At 57.7% G+C, this 19662-nt stretch overlaps 1 protein-coding gene across 4 annotated transcripts in view; it reads right to left on the bottom strand.

Annotated features, from left to right (window-relative positions):
- Window positions 1–19662, bottom strand: part of ACOT7 (acyl-CoA thioesterase 7) — an 86426-nt gene that overhangs the window by 34408 nt on the left and 32356 nt on the right. For all 4 annotated transcript variants that reach the window (XM_081306597.1, XM_081306595.1, XM_081306596.1 and 1 more), the window contains exons 3-6: window positions 15710–15866; window positions 11457–11548; window positions 5661–5775; window positions 3940–4026 (exon numbers count right to left, since the gene is read on the bottom strand). In XM_081306597.1, coding sequence (XP_081162723.1) covers window positions 3940–4026; window positions 5661–5775; window positions 11457–11548; window positions 15710–15866 — 451 coding nt within the window. The remainder of the gene's footprint in view (window positions 1–3939; window positions 4027–5660; window positions 5776–11456; window positions 11549–15709; window positions 15867–19662) is intronic.

The raw sequence follows: 19662 nt of genomic DNA, 5'->3' as shown, positions 1-19662 counted from the left end.
GGCTGCTCAGGCTTCGCAGGTCCCACCTTGGGAATCAGCAACCCGAGGCGCTTTGTGGCCCTAGGCGGTGCCCGCCCACAGTTCCTGGCACTCAGGCTGGGACAAGAGGATCACTTGGGCCTAGGGTTAGAGCTTAGCAATGCAGCGAGACCCCGTCTCCACCCTCTTCCCCACCCCAGGGCTCCCTCACAGAAAGGAACCAGGCCCAGGTGGGTAAGTCTGACTGCGGCAGACGGAGATTCCAGGACAGGCCTCCGCACAAAGCTTTAGAGGTCAGGAGAGGAATGGGCAGGCGAGGAGATGGAGAGAGGCCAAGGGGCCTGTGGGCTGCAGAGCAGGGGCCAGACGTCCCAGCTGAAAGACAACATCAGCTGCCACTGGGAGGAAGTGACTGAGTGGGGCAAAGAGGGCTGAGGACAGACCTGGGGCAGCCACACTGGGGTAAGATCCCCAGCACCACACACACGCAGGTGCCCAGCATCTCCGCGCTGAGCTACGCAATGCCCACCGTGTGGGGGCAGTGGATCTGCAGTGTGGTGACAGAAAACTGTGGGGCGGACTCCAGGTGCGCTTCCAGAACTCCTGAGAGGCCAGGGCAGCATCGTCTAGCTGTGGGCTCTGAGGCCTCGAGTCGTCAGGACCAGCCAGGGCACTCCTGACTAAAAGCACAGGGCCTGGCCCTGCAGGAGCCGGCCCTCCAGGAGAAGGGCTGGGAACCTCTTCTCTTAAAGCAGAAGAGATTCCTGAGGGTCAGAAGGGCTGTAAACTGCTGCAAGAGCCCCCCTCCATGCTTCCCAGCACTCAGGGGTGGAGCAAACCCCTCCCAGGAGACTCCGGCTGGATGTGCATCTGAGTGGAGCCAGCTTTACCCAAGACCCAATGTGATGGGTGAAACTGAGGCTCCTTCCTGAGACCAGAGATGACCGCCCTCCACTGCTCTCCTGCTGTAAGACCCAGTACCAGTGCCAGATGTCCCTGGGATGAGGATCAACTTTGTCCTCGTCCTGGCTGAAATGACAGAAGCCCCCACAGGCATGCAGTGGCTAGGCCCAGGCCCTCACCAGGGTGGTCCAGGGGGCAGTGGCGCCCACCATGAGGAACAGAGCTGCCGTGCCCAGTTCATTTCTAACTAGAACTCTAACCTCGTCTCCTGTCCTAGTTTTAAGGGCCCTTCCCAGTCATTAGGGAGGTCACAATGGGCAACTGCAGGGAAAAGGTTCCCTTCCTTCTAGCCCTTTTCAAATAGGGCACCACACTCTTCCTTCAGATGCCCCAGGACGAGCGTCCAGAATTAGGAAACAGCTCTGACCAGCAGAAGGAGCCCCTCACCCGGCCGCTCCCCCCTCTCCAGGGCTGAGGTCTCCAGGGTGCCCCTCTATGACCAGCACCCCAGCATCCGGGTCACGTGCTCCAGGCCTAGAGTTCCTCAGCAAGGCCTGGGCCTGGGGGGCTGTGGGGATGAGGCTGCAGATCCCCAACTTCCAGGGAGAGACCACAACCTCCACTTGTGTCAACAGAGAGGTGACCAGATCTGAGGGGCCGGAGGAAACACCAACACAAGGCGCCAGGAGGGCCAGGGCCAGAGGAAGAGCCAGCTCCACACAGAGGAGACACCTGAGGTAGAGGGGGGCCGTCCAGCTGACTGCAGGCAGGACAAGAATTTCCTCACGATGGACTAGGTGAGCCCAGCCACGCACACCTGCTGAACTTCAGAGACTGGCCACGGTGCTGGGGGACTGTCCTCCAGGGCAGCAGTTCCCCAGAGGGTCTCTAGTCAACAGCAGGAGCTCTGCACAGTTCTGGGGCCCTCAGCCATACCAACCACCAGTGAGGGCCGGTGAGCAGCTGTGGCTCTCCCGTGAGCACCTCAGGCCGCAGCAGTGTGCCCAGGGCACCAGTGTCCCATAGAGTATCAGTGCTGGCTGAAGGCCAGGGATGGGGTGGAAGGTGCGAGTGAGAAAAGCCCAGGCTGGCAGGCAGCTGAGGGGTGGCCGGAGAGCTCAGGGCAGAATCCAGTCCCCGGACTTCCCAGCAGAAACCATGGAATCCACAAGACGTGAAGCAGTGCCTGGCAGCCCCCTGGGGAGATTGACTCCCTAAAATGCCACACTTGGGGCTGGGGTTGTGGCTCAGCGGTGGAGCGTTCACCTAGCACGTGCAAGGCACTGGGTTTGATCATCGGCATCATGTAAAAATAAATAAATAAAATAAAGGTATTGTGTCCAACTACAACTAAAAAATAAAATAAACAAAATAAAATAAATAAAATGTCACTTAGCCAGGACACGGCCAGACATGCAAAACTCAGGAGGGGCCCCGCAGCCTATAACCAAAGGACATCCCCAGATGAGTGCTCCCTGTGGTGGTGACGATGCGGCCTTAAGCCCCAGCCCACCAGGCTGCCCCATCAGCCACGGAAGGTCAGCAGTGCTGTGGACATGTGAGGCAAGAACACTGGCTCAGGACGCACGCCCTCCACTCGGCAGCGATGGCGGAAGGCACCCTTGGTGAGAGCGCCACCACCGCATGCGGCAAGCCAACGTCCTGGCAGAAGGCTCACGGACCTCAGGTGAGCCACAGGAAGCCGAGGGCAATTCTTGTCAATTTCAGCAGCTGGGGCCTGGGGTGGCTGGCTTGGAAGACGGGGCTGCTGCCCACCAGAAGGGGCGAGGGACAGGGGGTGTGAGGACGCGAGGCTGGGAATGCTCAGGGGCCACAGGGCTTCTCAAGGTAGAGCTACGCAGGGCCCGGAGCGCTCCTGTTGGAACAGCTGCCCTGTGTGAGACTAGTTAATCAGACCCACCAACAGCCACCCCGGAGGTGTGCAAAGAGAAAAGCATCATGAAACCGAGGAAAGGAAACACAAAAGAGTCAGATTAGTTTAAAAGAAAAAAACATCCCTCGAATCCAGGCCCAGCCTCACACAGGCCTAGGACCATCAGTCCTAAGCTGAAAGGAACCTATGTCGCTTGTTCACGGGATGAGGACCCACCAAGTGCCTCCAGGCCTCAGAGAGAAGCACTGGAGCCAACACAAAGCCTGCTCCTGGGAATTCTTGGCACAAATATCAGTGTAAACCTGCACAGGGAGGAGCCACAGGGCTGGGATTTGAAGGATGAGCAGGAGTTCTCTGAGCAAAGAAAGGAGAACTTGGTGTTCCAGGTACCAGGAAATGAGAAAGCAAATGAATAGCACTGAGAGCGCCCACTGCACCTGAGGAGCCAGGAGGAATGAGGAGGAACGAGGGCCTCAGCACACCCAGGACGGCAGCGCCGGCAGGATCCCACACCTCTCCTCCAACTGGTTGCCGCCGCCCGCACCACTGATTACTTCCTCCCCGAGTTTTCCAAATCAACTTGCTGTTTAAAGTTCACTTTAGTCCCAACCAAAATGTCAACATCCGTTTCTGAGTTAAGTCACACACATAAAAATATTACCCACTGTTAAGATAAAAAATGCCCCTCCTTGAACCTGGAGCCCAGCTGCTTGGGTTGCGGCAGCATTTCCCACACCCGGGGAATCCTGGGCAAGGACTTCAGTCCTGCAGTGTCAGAGGCAGAATCTGTGCTTACTTGAAACAAACATAAGCATGCTTAATTAATTACCTGCTTGTCATAGCACTCTTCTCTGGGGACATTGCACCCCTGCAAGACCCTGCCCCCGGCCGACAGGCCATTATTAAAACTCACCTTGCAACTCTGAGGACCCAGGGTCACGTGTGACCATGCCCCGGGCTCTAATCAACCATCCTTTACTTCCAGTTTTAAAATGGGCACCCACAGTAGTTCAGCAATTTCTTATGCAACCTCCTAAAAGTGTAAATTCATAGTTCACTAAACACAAGAGCCTCAATTGGGTCAGACAGCAGCCCGGCTGCCCAGGGGACGCATGGGGGCAGCGACAGGGAAAAGGGGTGCAACCGGAGTGACCTCACCCTACCTCCATGCACGAAGCCGTGCAGGGTGCAATCCGAAGGCCCCACCAAGTGAATCAGGCTGGACTGGCTGTAGCTCACGGTGTTGGGCTCTGGAACAGCAAAGACAGAGAGGAATTGTAGGTGGACCAACCCCTGCGGCCCAGGACGGTGATTCTGCAGCTGCCCAATGACATCTGTGGGTCACTAAAGGTGTCCAACTGTGTCAACCTAAATCGGATTTCTCCAAAGGGAACTGTGGTCCCCAACAGGCCACATCTGCTGAAGGGAAGGCTCTCCAGGACCAGTGGCTCACAAAATATTCTCTGGGGATGTCAACGCTCCACATGGCCCTGCCCACGGGCAGCCAGCCAACGCCTCTTGGCTGAAAGGTGCCTGGATTGCACGTGGCCCTCCACTGGGATGTAATCAGTCATACTTCATTTCCAATTTTATAAAAAGCACCAAGCGTATCATCCGTAATCTACTTTGCCAGCCCCAGTCCCCGGACTGGCCCAGGAAGACGCAGTCCCATCTGCCAGGCCAGCCCTCCCACCCTCCTGTCCTCTACCATGCATGGCTGTCACCAAAACAACTCCAAGAGTGGCAAGTGCCTTGACGAAGTTTCAGTCACTCAATGCTGCTACTGAAATATCTGTAAGGGGCTCTACTAGCAGAAAAAAAAGTCAAAAGGGACCATGAACTAAAATCAGTTTCCAACCATGTATGAGTTTGGGGGATGAACCCAGCTGCTATGTATAACCATAGCCACAGTTAAAAAAAAAATAGTCAAAATACAGTCCTATCAAGGTAGATGTCACTCCTCCATGCTCTTTCCTCAGGAGGGGTACAGAAAACCAGCACAGAACCTGGGCGACCCTCTAGGCAAGGAAGAGCCTCCTCGGTCCAGTGTGGGGTAAGGGGCTCAGAATGCTCCCTTTGACTAATACAGCGGGAGAAGGATAGATTCTGTCCTGCTGCCCACTCTGCCCCTAGGGTCTGGCTCCCCCCCCAAGCTCTCCCCAGAAAGTGCTGAGGGAGAGGCCATCCAGCACCCCGATGCCATGCAGCCCCACCCCTCTGCCTGCTCTCAGGCCACAGCCTGTCTTCTCTTCTTTTTAGTACCAGGGACTGAATCCAGGGGCACTCTACCAAGGCACTGCATCCCCAGCCCTGTTTTGTTTTGTTTGTAATTTGAGACTCGGTTTTGCTAAGCTGCTGAGGCTGGCCTCAAACCTGCGATCCTGCCTCAGCCTCTGGAGTGGCTAGAATTACAGGCCTGTGCCACCAGGGCCCGCCACTGTCTCCTCTCCTGTGGTGAGATTTAGGGCCCACCTGGGTAACTCAGAATGTTCTCTTCTTGACTGTAACTTAACCCCACTGGCCAAGGCCCTTTCCCCACGTGGGGTCCTGTGCTCGGGATCCAGGGGTCTGGGTGTGATCTCTTCTTCTGGGGACACCATCCGAGCCTTGCCAGCTTCCCTCTCCCAGGAACATCCTGAACGCCAGGATGCCTTTTAGGCCTCAGGGTCCGTCTGGTCTGCCAGCTGGTCTCCCTCCCAGGAGCAGAGCCAGAGCACAGGGTCACTGCTGGCAGTGTGTGCCCCAGGGCCTTGCAAGTGACAGGGACCTGACACTCTCAAGTGACCACAGACGGCCAGGCCCGTCTTGGATATCACTGCTATGGAGCCACTCATTGTCCATCATGCCTAATTTTCCAAAGATACCACCCCTCCCCCAGTCCCACCTGGGTTCTGGACGGGCTGGACGATGTCCCCATTCCTCCACTTGGTCTCCATGCGCTCCAGCTTCTGGGCTTCATACCGCTTCCGGCCTTCCTCCTCCTGCTCCTGCCGGGAATACTGGGGAAACAAGGTGAGGGTCAGGCCGTAGGTGGGGACAATGGCCTTCCTCGAGCCTCAGGGACGGGGGTGTCAGAATTATCTGGCTTTTTGTAACTGGATCTACTGTATTTCCCCATAACATATTTGATAAGGAACAAATACAGAGTAGGTAAAAATCTGCAGTCCCAATCCCAGAGAGAAGCAGGGTTGCATGTGTGGCTCAGGTCCTTCCTGGAATCTCCTGTGAATATGTAAGAAGCTGTCATGCTACAAACGGAGGTTAAACGTCGCTCTGTGGTTCTGTAACTGGTCTACTGTATCTGGCCACCCAGCCTGCTCCCCATCCTTCACCGCTGAGATAACACCACGCTGAGCACCCTCATCGCTCCTCATCTGTCGGCACCTGCTGCATTCCTGGAACTAAAACAGCCAAGTCTCAGGGCCTGTGTGTCCTGACCCTGGGCAGCTCTCCCCTGACAGGCCGCACCTCTGCAGGGCACCCAGGGCTGACACAGACACGAAGCTCTTAATGGACCATAGGGGTTCTGACCCAAGAAGTTAAAAATTTAAGTGTGGCCACGCCTGCAGTCCCGGCAATTCAGGAGACTGAGGCAGGAGGACCACTAGCCAGGCCACCCTGGGCAACATAGCGAGACCCTGTCTCAAACTAAAAAAAATAAAAGGGGTGTGGACGTAGCTCAGTGGTAGAACGCCCTAGGGTCCAGTCCCCCGTACTGCAAGAGAAAAAAGTGTGACCGTGAATATAAAGTCTGTCACCCAGACCAAGGCTGCTCTGTGCTGGGCACCAGGACACTGGGTTTCTGTCCTGTGTTCACTTGCTGCATCCAGAGCCACCGCGCTCCCACCAGTGGAGGGGACATGCCACAGTCTCCCTGTGCTCTCCCCAGGACCCTCAGAAGGGCCTGGGTCTTGTGTGCTGGCTGCAGGCAATCTCAGCCCTTCATGCACCTCGCCCAGTGCCTTCTGCCTCTGGGCTGTGAGCCAGGCCCTTCCCTTGGGCCTTGGGCCAGCCTCCCCACTGACTACCACCCCACCGACCACCTCCCTGCCTTCTCCTCCTCCTTTACTCACGCAGCCAGCATTTCCAGCTGAGCCTTGGGTGCCTCTGTCCCTGCTGAAGCCCCTCTGACCTCTAAGCAAGTTCATCTCAGTTGCACCGAGACCTTTCTGAGGCCAGGTGTGAGCAGCTCCATGTTCCTGCTAATGGCCCAGATCCAACACTGAGAGGGTCCCAACGTCACCCAGGCTTGGTTACCATCCCCTTCTCCACGGAGGGAGTGCAGGGGTTTGTTTGAAGGAAATGAGCCATGGGGAACCCAACCTGTTCCATGAGAACACTTCCTGAAGTCTGTCATCCCAGGTAGCGACTGCAGGAGCAGAGTCTGTGCCATGTCTACCCAGTAAAATCGCAGGCTGAACACCCGTCCTCAGAAATGCCTTTCAAAGAGGTGGGGGGGCGTGCAGCTCAGTGACAGAGCACCTGCCTAGCGTGCTCAAGGCCCTGGGTGCAATCCCTAGGCCCATCAAAAAAGAAAGAGAAAAAAAAAAAAACTAGCTTTTTGTTTGTTTTTAAAGAGCCAACTGACATCTAAGCAACCCTCACTGTGTCCAGCACACACCAGCGCTCTGTGGGCACATGGGGAAACTGACAGGGCCAGACCTGGGCCTGATGCACAGGAAGAGGCCCAGGCTCTTCACACACACTGCCTTTAAATCTGGGAACCACTGGAACATTTTTTTTAATACATATATTATTTTAGTTGCCATAGGACATAATAATTTTATTTTATTTACTTTTACGTGATGCTGAGGATCAAATCCAGCACCTTACATGCATTAGGCGAGTGCTCTACCACTGAGCCCCAGCCCCAGTGCCCCCACAGAACATTTTAATGAAGGGCTGCCTGTGCTCACCCCGGGGGGGCTCATCAGGCCAAGACGGCAGGAAGCAGCAGGCAGCCCGGCCAGAACTCTCAGACCAGGCTCCCAACACAAGCCAGTCTGACCTTTGGGAAAATCATGTCCAGCCCCCAAGGCCACTGAGGACTCTCAGGTCTGTGGTTCCTTAATCATCACAGCGCCACTGAGTGTTCCAATCACTGGGAAGGTACCACCACTGCCAGGCAAGCGCAGGAGGTACAGCATGGAGACACAGTTGTACCCCAAACGGCACTGCCCTCAGCCAGCAGCCAGGCCCATGTGTGCTCAAGACGTCCACATGTGCACGTGGGTGTGAGCATGTCACACGGACGTCTGTTTAGATACAGAGATGGAGGCTTCTCACATGAGCCGAGGTTACCTGTGAGGGGTGGTGGCAGGGTCCTGGCAGGGCACCCCGAGGCCAAGCTCCCAGCACACACTTTCCTAGAACCAGAGAACACGCAGCCCTGTGCTCCGATCAGCAGCAGCCCCAACTGCGGGCTGGGCCGCAGGTCAACAGCTCTGGGGCCTCATGATAGCTGCAGCAGCCCCACCTGCAGGCCCTCTGCACCCCTCCGCCAGGGCCAGGGTGGCATTTGTGCTTCATCAGCCACACCAAAGGAGCTACGGGGCTCCTCAGGGTGTGGGGGGCACCCTGACTGGGCAAGGGACGCAGGCCAAGTGTGTGCTAAGGCCCTGGCCGTGTGTGGAGGGGACGGGAGCCACGGAGTCTGCGAGCCACAGGCCCCTTGCCAGCAGCATGTGGCCCTAATGAGCAAAAAGGCAGCAACCCGGCCTCGCTCAAGCCAGGAGTCCCCTGCAGGTGTGCTGAGGCCTACATGTGGCCTGTCGGCATCTTAAAATTAAACCAGGTGAGCAACTGCCCGTGAGTATGTGTGTATGTACCTGGGGGACTGACCCGAGGAATTGACCTGCCAGCGAGCGCTCGGGGGCAGAGAGAAGGGGCTACGGCCACTTCCCGGGGAGCTGCCTGTGGGCCCACACCAGCCAGCCTCCCAGGTCTTCGCCCCAGGGCACACTGCGTGTAACCCGTGCCACGTGCGACCCAGCCTAGAGCAGGGGGAGGAGAGCCACCCAGGGAGGGTGGGGGAGGGCAGCATGCTGGGCTGAACAGTGTCCCTCACATCTGACCTACAGCCTCAAAAAACGTGGACATTTTGGGAAAAGGGTTTCAGTAGATGTGATTAAGAAGTCACACGCAGAGGGACAGGCCTTAAATTCCACAACTGGTGTCCTTCTAGGAAAGCCACGTGAAGACACATTGGGGGGGAGCAGGTGGAGGCAGGAGCCCTGCAGCCACCAGAGGATGGAGGCGGCAGGACATGGAGGGAGGCCGCCCTGGCTGCACCTGGACTTGGGGCTCTCAGTCTTTGGAACTGTGAGGGAATAATAAATTTCTTTTTTCTAATCTATACTTTAGGGTTTTGTTGTTTCCGCAGCCCTGGGGATTGAACCCAGGCCCGGGCACGTGCCCAGCAAGCACTATGAGTACTGAGCAGCATCCCAGTCCACTTCCTTGAAGTCATTCAGCCCCTGGCACTTGGTCACAGCAGCCCCAGGACACTCACACACACAGGGAGGCTGCAAGGGCCTGCCGGCCTCCACAGCTCACAGGGACCCGCAGTCACTCTGCTCACATGGTATTTGGCGGGGGATGGGTGGGGATGGAGGGTCACTACAGCCAGCACCTGGAGGTGCCGTCCTCTGTTCTCACCACGTAAGTGCCAACTGACCCAGGCAAGGCCTACCTGCCCTTCCCAGGAAACATGAATGGGGTCTTCTGTTGTTAAGCTGGTTTATTGTTGTTATTTATTATTTTTAAATTTTTGGTACCAGGGATTGGACCAAAGGGTACTTAACCAGTGAGCCACATGCCAGACCTTTCTATTTTCCTGAGACAGGGTCTAACTAAGTTGCTTAGAACCTAGTTAAATTGTTGAAGCCGTCCTTGAACTTGGGATCCTCCTGCCTCAGCCTCCCAAGCTGTTTGCAGGTGTGGCCACCGCGCCCAGCAGGCGTTTTTTGAGGAATGTTGCCTAACATGAAGCTGGACGCAGCAGCTGGCTACCCTCACCTGAAAAATGCCACACCCAGGCCTTGACCAGCTTCACAGGGGCCCAGTCAGATAGAGCAGGAGCAGCAAGAGGTGTCAGGAAGCCAGGCTCAGGGTGTCCCCATGGCCTTCCATCCACAGTGGCCACAGGGAGCTATCCCTCTCAGCTCTGGGGACCCAGGGCCAGACTGAAAGCTGGGCGGGGCTCTCCCCTGGGGAAGACCCCACCTGTGGGACCCACAGAGCAGAGGGCACTGAGAAAGGAACGGGGGGGGGGGGGGGGTGTCAGGGTCTGTGGGCAAAGGAGCAGGCACGACTCCAGACAGTCTGGTTCTCAGCTGGCCGGTCTGTGTTGGTCTGCAGCACTGGGGAGGCCCAGGGCCTGGTGTGTGCTGGGCAAGGGCTCCACCACTGAGCTACACCCCCAGCCCTCTTCACTGTATCCTGAGATAGCGTCTTGCTAAGCTGTTGAGGCTGACCTCCAATTTGCCATCCCCCTGCCTCAGCCTCCTGGGTCACTGTGATTACAGATATACACCACCATGCCCCCCCCCCCCCGCTCAGTTTACCATTTCTTTTTTTAATTTAAATTTTTTTTAATATTTATTTTTTAGGTGTAGATGGACACAACACAATGCCCCCATTTTTATGTGGTGCTGAGGATCGAACCCGGGTCCCGCCCATGCGAGGTGAGCGCTCTACCACTGAGCCACGGCCCCAGCCCTCAATTTATCATTTCTGAAAGTGGATTCCATATAAATCTCCACTGCAGAACGAAGTCTGGGGCTGGGGCTAGAGCTCAGTTGGTAGAGTGCTTGTCTTGCATGCACAAGGCCCTGGGTTCAATCCCTAGCACCACAAAAAAAAAAAATAAAATAAAATAAAAAATAAAAAAAAGAAAGAAGTTTGCGGCCGAGCAGACACTGATGAGCCTGAGCGTCTTGGCCTCTTCCTGAGGGCAGCAAACAGGCCTAAGACCTTCATAGGTCAAGCCTCAGAGTTATTAGTCACAGGTGACCACAGTTCTAACAGATTCAGAGTCCAGGAGCTGGTGAGGGGGGACAGCGAGGGAGTGGGTGAAAATCCCTTCCCTTCCCAAGTGTCTGTCTCCCACGGTTCTGCATGGTGAGGTGCACGGTCTGCCCGCCAGCCTCCTGGGTGGCTCAGGAATGCACACAGATGGACGTGCTGCTCCGGAGCTTCCCCGCCCGCCCAGCAGAACCACCGGGGAGGCCAACACCGCAGTGGCAGAGGGGAGAGAGCAGGGCGCCCAAGAGGGATTTGAGTCCTGGTGCCCTCTGCACGAGGAACCAAGCGGAAAACCAGCTCTGCGGGTCCTGAGAGGCAGCCCGCAGGTCCTGGCTCTTGGCGGGACACACAGCTCCTCCGGTCCCTGTTGTCAGCCTCCTCCCTGGTAGCAAGTGTGGCACAAAGGTCCTACGGGGGAGGACGCCCGTCCGCGGGTTCTGGGCAACGGGCACTCACGTTCCCAGCATGAGGGGAAACACACCAACACCCGCGCCCTGGCCTCCTCCCACGCCACTGCCTCAGAGTAAAACCCTGGGACCCCCAGGCCCAGGGCCTGGGTGCTACTCCCCTAGGCCTCTCAGCTGAAGGGGCCTCCCACCATCACACAAGGGCCTCGCCTCTGCACACCTCCTGAGACAAGTGAGGGGCCACCTACCACGACAGGAGGCACCTCCAGGACCTTGTCCACATTCTTCAGCGACAGGGGCACGTACCACAGCGTAGCCTTATTGGTCAGCTTTTTGGTACCTTAAGAGAAGAAAATAATCTCTGAGAAGTGGGATGCATGGGCAGGGGCTGCCACCAGCCCTGGGCACCACAGAGCCACAGTGCCATCTCCTCTGGCCCCAGCCCACAAGGTCTTTCTCTGCCTCCTGGCCTGGGTCATGCCATCATGCAGCATGGTCCAGTGACCCACTAGCCATGCACAGAGGCTGCACAGGGCACAGCACTGCTGCTAGAAGCCCAGAGCCTCAGCCCCTCCCCAGGCTGCCCACCACGGGAGTCTCCCTCTCCAGAGGCTGCTTTCTAACACAGAGTCACATTGGTGTTTTGACAGAGGGACCATCTGATTTCAAACTTGTCAGAAGCCTCCAGGAACCTCCCAGGCGCAGGAAGGACCTGCCAGGTGCAGGTGGACCCTACTCCAGCAGGGTGGCGGAGGAGCCAGGCTGGGCTGACTCACTTGCTGGCTCTCATCCCCACCAGGACACACTGCTGACATGAGGTGTCAAAGTCCACTGAGGAGCTCAAAGTCCCAATGCCTGAATAGCTGCATCTTCTGGACACTGTCCACCTATCCCAACATGTGGAGACTCCTGCCAGCCAAGGAACCTAGAAAGTCAGGCGGCCCACGCAGACACGATGCGAGGCTTGGAAGACATGCTGTACCCAGGCCAAGCGCCCCAGGGAGGGGCAGGCAGCTCACTTTGACACTGCCCCCAGGGCTCCCTCAACCTTCTCCTGCACAGAGACCCTGGCGCTTGCTGCTGGCCAACCCAAAGCTCCAATCCACAGCTCCCCGGTGCCTCCACATGGCTGTGGGCTGTGCACTCCCTCGGGGCACTGAGGCCAGCCATGGGCCCCCAGGGCAGGCAGCCTGGCTGAGCTGAGCACCACGGCTCCTGGCCCGCTGGTGCCAAGAGTTCGGAGACCACTGTCCACATCCCTCATTTATACAAGAAACCCCAAGCTGTAAGCAGTTTAGCCAGGGTCACATGGCAACTTGGTGACTGAGTGCAATGCAAACCCAGGCTTCCCAGGTACCAGTTAATCACGGGATTTGTAAGGATGCCTTTAAAAAACAGGCCCCTGGGGTGGGAACTGTGGCTCAGTGGTGGGGCACTTCAAACTCAGTGTGAGGCCATGGGTTGGATCCTTAGCACCACATAAAAATAAATACATAAATAAACAAAGATATTGTGTCCATCTACAACTAAAATATATATATACCTTTAAAAAAACACCCAGGGTAGCTAGCTCCTGGCTGGAGTGTGGCTCAGCGGGAAAGCCTGCCTGGCCTGCCTGCAGCCCTGGGTCCAACCCCCAGCGCCACAAAACAAAGAGTAAAAAGGAGGTGCTGCAACACGGAGAGGCAAGGTCCAGTGTGGCGCAGGACTCCAGAGCGAGAGCGGGCAGCAGGGCCGGGGAGAAGCGCAGCCTGCCCCTGCCCTCTGACGGGCCTCCCCAGCAGGAACCCGGGCTTCCAACACTCGCTTCAAACACTCGAGCGAGGCCCAAGCCAAGCCCCAGGGCTCTCAACGAAAGAGGCCAGCCCGGTTCCAAACTCCGCCATCGCCATCACCATCCCCAGCGCACCCTGCACACCCACACCACAGGGACAACCGCTTCCCAGGCTGGGAACCACAGCCCATGCTGAGGGAAAATATTTCCACCACGCTTTGACTGAGAGTGAATCTGACAACCTGCTTTTGGGAATAAAGATTTCCTGTTGGACGCGCCAGAGCCAGCCTGCTGAGCTGGTTGCCATGGAAACCCGAGTGGTCTGATAAACCTAAATGAACACCACAGAAAATACATTAATTGCACGTTTGCCACCATATCACAGAGCCACGGCCAGACCCAGAGTGTTGAAAACATGTCTTCCTGAGCCTTAAGAGCCCCCCCGCCACTCTCTGGAGCAACCTGCAGCCATCAAGTCCCTGTTGGCTTAATATTTGGACAGGTGCTGGAGCGAGCGGGGTCTCAAGGCCGAGGTCTAGGGGCCGTGCCTGGCCTGCGAGGGGGAGCACAGGGTCCTGCCTCCTGGGGGAGGAGAGGGCCACAGAAGGTCAGGCCAGCAGCGCGTCAGCCTTTCCAGGTACTCACATGCGTCCCCGTCCCCTGGCCTCCAAGTCCCCATCCCTTAGGGTCACTTGCCCGTTCAGCCAGGAGTACCACCACGTGTCACGTGTGTACAACAGAGTCCTCACGGGCTTACCTTCCAGTGGACACGTGGGCAAAAAAAGACACGTAAGGACGGAGAGAAAGGCCTGGAGGAACGAGAGAGACCCGCTTGGGGTCCACAGGTGGAGAGACCTGGAGATGAAGGGAGGGGCCCGTGGTCACAGAACGGGGGGGCGGGGCATCCAGTACTGCCGCGGGGCCCTGGAGCAGGATGGCCAAGATGTGGAGAGAAGCCAAGCCCCTCTGGGCTCCCAGGCCACACTGCCCCAGTCCTGTGCCCCAGAGAAGGGGGGAGCCTGGGAGGGAGAACCCAAGGTCATGGCCCCATCCAGAAAGCTGCCAAGTGTGGCTGGCTTCCTCCAAGCCCCTTTTTTTGTCTGAAGAAAATTCTCCAGCAGTGCCCATGCCTCAGAGCAGGAGAAGCCCAGGGGCAGGATGCTGGGGACACCAGGGAAGAGACCCCGTGGAGAAGTATTCCTACAGGGCCGGGGGCAGAGGGCTGGGCCGAACCCACCAATGTGGGCTCTTGGCAGAGCCTCCTGCCCCTCTGTCCACTCTCACCCTGAAGCACGAGGGATCCTTAAGGACACGTCCATTGGGTGCTCTGTGTCCTGAGCCAGCAGAGCTGCTGGGAGTTGTGACCCAGGGCAGAGCTGCAGCCTCAGCACCACTGACCTGGAGCAGGACCATTCTCGGCTGCAGAGAGTCCTAACCTGACTCTCCCTGTCCCAAATAGGTACCGTCCTGTTCACCGGGCCCAGGGCTGTGCTTCTGAGGCTTCCGAGACAGCCCGGGCCTGCCCTGCCCTCCATTTCTGAAGCCAGAGAGGGCCACAACCACCCACGAGGAGTAGGAGGACCGGGAGGCAATGGTGAGGGTGGTCGTCTCCCCCTCTGCAGGACAGGCCCAGGAGAGGAAGGGCTGGCCGCCCACGGGGCAGAGGGGCCCCACCCTGCACCTGGCCTGGCCCTGTGCCACAGCCTGAAACTAGTACCCCAGGGTCCCTCTGAGGCCAGCATGCTGGGCTCTATTTGGGGTGTAGGACAGAATGAGGATGGTCCTCCTCCCCAGGCCTGGCTCTGCTGAGCCCTTCCCTGTGCGTCACTGGGTTGACGCAACCTGTTCCCATCACTAGCGCTGCTGAGGTCATTGCTCCTGGACCTCTTTTTTTTTGGTACGGGGGACTGAACTCAGGGGCACTCGACCGCTAAGCCACATCCCAGCCCTATTTTGTATTTATCTAGAGACAGGGTCTCACTGAGTTGCTTAGGACCTCACTCTTGCGTAGGCTGGCTTTGAACTCGCGATCCTCCTGCCTCAGCTTCCCGAGCCACTGGGCTTACAGGAGGATGGCACTCCTGGACCTTAAAGGAAGGAGACTGGAGCCCGAGACAACCCTGCACCAGCATTCTGCAGGGCCTCCGCTGCCAAGTAATGGGGGAAGGGCCTCCCACCCTCAGGGGCCCTCGAGGTGGCCACAGAACACGCAGGGCTAGCACGCAGGCTAGCGGGGATGAAAAGGCGCCCTCTCCACCACTAACTGGTTATAAGAAGCGTGAGAGCGTGAGGAGCCTTGCTCTCCTGAGGGCAAGAGGAAGAGGAAAGGGGTTTCCATGGTTACCAAGGCCACAGAGAAGGCTCTGCTGAACCTGAGGCAAAGAAAGGTTCAACCCACGAGCTCCTCACTAGGCCAGATTTCCACCCAGGCTGGCCTGACCTTCCCAGGGGCAGGCAGCGTCCTCCATCCAGAAGGGCAAGTAGGACACAGAGCAGGTAATGCCCCCAGACCACTCCGGTGCCCAGTCCAGACAAGCTGGCCACGGGAAGGCAGGGGACCAGGGTTGCAATCTGCTCTGGCTGCGTGGTCTGGCCCCCATCTATCTGACAGGACATGGGACCTGGGGGTCATTAGGGAAAGCAGCCGGCCTCCTGAGCCATCGTGGCCACTGCTGAGGCGTCTACATTCCCACCCGAGGTGGCACGGCGAGGAGTGCTGCGAGTTACCTGTGAGGATGTTCTCAGACATCACGTTGACCTGGACCTCCACTGAGTGCTTGGAGGTGTAGGTGATCTCCGCGCTGACGTGCGCCACCTCCCCAATGCACATAGGAGACAGGAAGTCAGTGCGCTCCACACGGGCCAGGGCAGCCACACAGCGCTCCTGCAGAGACAGAGACAGCCCGTCAGCCAGCCCGCCCTGGGGACGCACCCACAGCCCGCCTGACTGTAAAGCAGCTCAAGGTGCTAGACGCACAGGACCCGGGGAAAGCCACCCAGAGCAGCCGCTGGCCACATCTCAGGTCAGGCGATCGCCAGTGACATCTAAACTTTCTATCCTAAAGGCACATCACTTGGAAACACAACGCAGACATGCTCCTGGGAGACCGGGAATCTTCCTGAGAACAGGGCCTCGCTGGCTGTGCCGGCTCCCGTTCCACGCCTTCTGTCTAAGCCTCTGGGGGAAACTATTGTCTGCTTTCACACTCAACAGGGGATGGACAATCTGTCCCTGTCGTGGCAGCTCTTTGCAGTGACTACTTTTATCTCATTTAGATTTTATTTTTCAAAGAGGCAGCCCATTCTCATAATTCAAATTCAGAAGGAATGAAAGGGTATGCATTGCCACCTGTCCCCAGCCACCTAGGAGTCCTGAGGAGCCTACATTGACAGATGCACCTCTACACCACAAGATGGGTCTCTGAGCCCATGCGCCTCTTTCTTCATCTGCCTTGAGGGTGGTCCCATGGGTACAAGTCACGGTCTACTCAGGCAGTTTTATTCCAAGGACACTGACCTCATTCTTTTTTTTTTTAAGTTTTTTTTTTTTTTTTTAAGAGAGAGTGAGAGAGGAGAGAGAGAGAGAGAATTTTTAACATTTATTTTTTAGTTCTCGGCAGACACAACATCTTTGTATGTGGTGCTGAGGATCGAACCCAGGCCGCACGCATGCCAGGCCAGCGCGCTACCGCTTGAGCCACATCCCCAGCCCCTGACCTCATTCACAAGAGCTTTGGGGGACACAAACCTTCAGCCCACAGCAGAACCCAACAGGCTCCCTAACCCTGTCCATGGTACCCCGCTGCAAAACTATCTGTAATGGCCAAACAGAGCAGGATCTCTGCTGCCAGAGTTCAGGGACGGCCTGAGTCGCTCCCCAGGGTAAACGATGCCATGGCGGGCTCCTTTCACCTAAAGATTTTCTGTGCTGCCATTATCTTCTGGGTCCAGCGGACCAAGATTTGGATAGACATTCCCAAAGTCTTTTTCAAAAGGCCAGCAGTGATCCCCCAGCCTCCGGTGCCACACACTTCCTCACTGGAACTAAGGGCCGACTCATGTTCACCGATGCTGGTGGAACAAGTCTGTGTGGGAGCTGGCATCGTGGGCCTCATCTTCCTGGGGTTCCTCAGGGCTGCAGGACTTTCTGCTGGAAACTGCCGTCTTCCTCAGGACGCTACTGGCAGGAGGGGTAGGGACAACGGCGATCGCCACTGCACCCTTTTCCAAGGCTGAGACCTCAGGCAAGCTGCTGGTGGTCATAGGTGAGCAGGTGCAGGCAGTCCAAGCCCTGCTGTGTGGGCCACAACCTAGTCACCAACTGCCTGCCCCCACCCGTGGCACGATGCGCGGCTGAGAACCACGGTTCCAGGGCCCACCACAAGTCAGAACATGCCTCCCTGGAAGCAGTCAGGGAACCCTGAATATAACCCTCTCCCAGGTGACTCTGTGTTGCTGAACCATAAACCTGGCGGGACAGCTCTCAGCAGGCAACTGGGGCTGTGCAGAAAACAGGGGCACCTGGATGAAGTCCTAAAGCCAAGCTGGCCAGGGAGAGCGGCTTCCCCACTGACTGCAGGGCGCCTGCCCCACCCACAGCCCCGCATGCTTCAGTGGAGGCAGGAATCAGACTTGGCCTGGAACATCCGCGTGGATATGGCACCACCCTCTGGCAGGAAACTGGAAGGACAAGGGCTGCACGGAGCCGCACAGGTCGGCACCACCTCTGGGTCTGGGAGCACCACTAACAGCCCAAGCTCTGCTGCCAGACCAGAAAACTGGCGCAGCAAGCGGCCGTTACCGGGAGTGCTCAAGTTAAGTCATGGTACAGACTTGCTCACACGCGTAAGACATGCACACATGCACATCTTGGGGACAGGGGCCTGGCATCTCCCACTCTGCACTTGTGGTTGACCGGCAGACACTGCAGCCTTCTGCACTCCAGAACATGGGTGGGCTGCAGACTCCATCAGCGATGGGTACAGAGCCAGCCACTGCCCTCTGCAGGCCTGCAGGGGCGAGTCAGAGCATCTGGCCTCCAGGGCAGGGTGGTCATCAAGTCAACACCACATAAGTCCTGTCGGGTAGAGGCTCAGGAGACCCCACGGGGATGTAGTGGGGAGAAGACATCAGACCAGGAGGAGATGCTGAGACCCAAATGACCAGGGGTCGGCAGGGAGATGGGGGGACTCCAGGGAGCAGGGCCAGGGCTCCCGAGAGGGGCGGAGGAGGAGCAAAGGCTGCCGCTCTGCTCAGGTTGGTCCTCCAGGCAGTGCTGCAAGATGGAGTGACTTGTGGCAGGAGGAAAATCCAGAGTTCCTCTGCGCTGTCCCCAGGGTTAGACCCCCATGAGCCTTCCACACAGCTACCACCAGGCTGGTGTGGGGACACCTGGTGCCTGCCCTTCCTTCCCTGTTGGGAGACCACCTATGAACCTTGAGTTTTGCTCTCTGGACTTAAAACACTGAAGAAGGGCAGGGAGCTGCTCCACAGCCGCGGGAGCCTCGCTCCTGGCGAAACCTGGGGGAAGGCAGCTGTGCTATTCAGCACTTGGGCTGCTATGACTGCATCTGATGGGCGCAGGTGGCAGAAGTCGTACCCAGGGCAGCTCTGATGTGACTGAGCGGCTGTCTCCAGGACCTAGCAGGGCGCTGGACCCAGTCCAGACTGCCACCGACCGGTAGACCCAGAAATCAGCATGTGCCCTGGGAACACTCACACTCAGCACGGTGTCAGGAGTGCCCTGCGCCTCCCTGCTCCAGAACCTGCAGGCGAGGGCAGTGGCACCTCGGGGAGGACCATGAGCAGTCTGATCAGCATCTGCCCCATAAGTGCTCTCCGCTGTACCCCAGAAGCCAATCAGTGTCATTCAGTCACTGGGGAGCTGTAGGCAGGATTCCTGGTCTGTCCCAGGGCTTCAGCAGGACAGTAGCTTCAGAGACTGAGCTGGGTTCAAGGGCCAGCTCTGCTGCCTACTAGCTCGGGGATGTCGGGCAGTCCCGGCCTCTTCACAGGCACAGTTAATAAACGGTACCACCGGGTTCTGAGTGGGGAAACACAGTGCTCATGAAGGGCCCGGGAGGGACAGCGGCCACCCTGGCTGCACGGTACCAGGTCCGCACCCAGGGCTGGCTCCTGCACCACCACCATTTGTCTTACCTGCCCCCACCCCTGTGGCTGAGGGCAGCTCGGAACGGTGGCTCTGTGCCCTCTGGAAAGGCACAGGACTTCTCTAGGCCTCAGGGTCCTCACAGGAAAACAGGACTAAGAACAAAGCCTCTCAGCTGGCGGCAGGAACAGTCACGTCGGGCGAGGAAGGTCAGGCACAGGTGGGCAGAGGCACATCACGAGGGCTCCTTAGACATGCTCTCTGCAGACATCTTCTCTTCCAGAAGCCCACAGCATCCAGCGCCAGCCTCAGCCCTCTGGGCCAAGCACCCTGTGGGAACCAGGACACACACCACTGCCCTCGCAGGGGGCCAGGTCCTGGGGAGGCAAGGCTGCGTGCTGGGTTGCACAGAGACCGCAGACAGCAGAGGGAAGGGCCTGGGAGTACCTGCGGAAGAGGGCCTCAGGCAGGGAGAAGAGCCAGGGCAAAGGCCCTGAGGCAGGGAGAGCCGCAGAGATGAGGTCCCAGAGCTGGAGCGAGACAGGGACTCGGGCTTGACTCTGAGAGAAGG

This window comes from Spermophilus citellus (assembly GCF_964194105.1).
Source record: "Spermophilus citellus genome assembly, chromosome: 9".
Lineage (NCBI taxonomy): Eukaryota > Metazoa > Chordata > Mammalia > Rodentia > Sciuridae > Spermophilus > Spermophilus citellus.
This window is presented reverse-complemented; position numbering and strand designations above follow the sequence as displayed.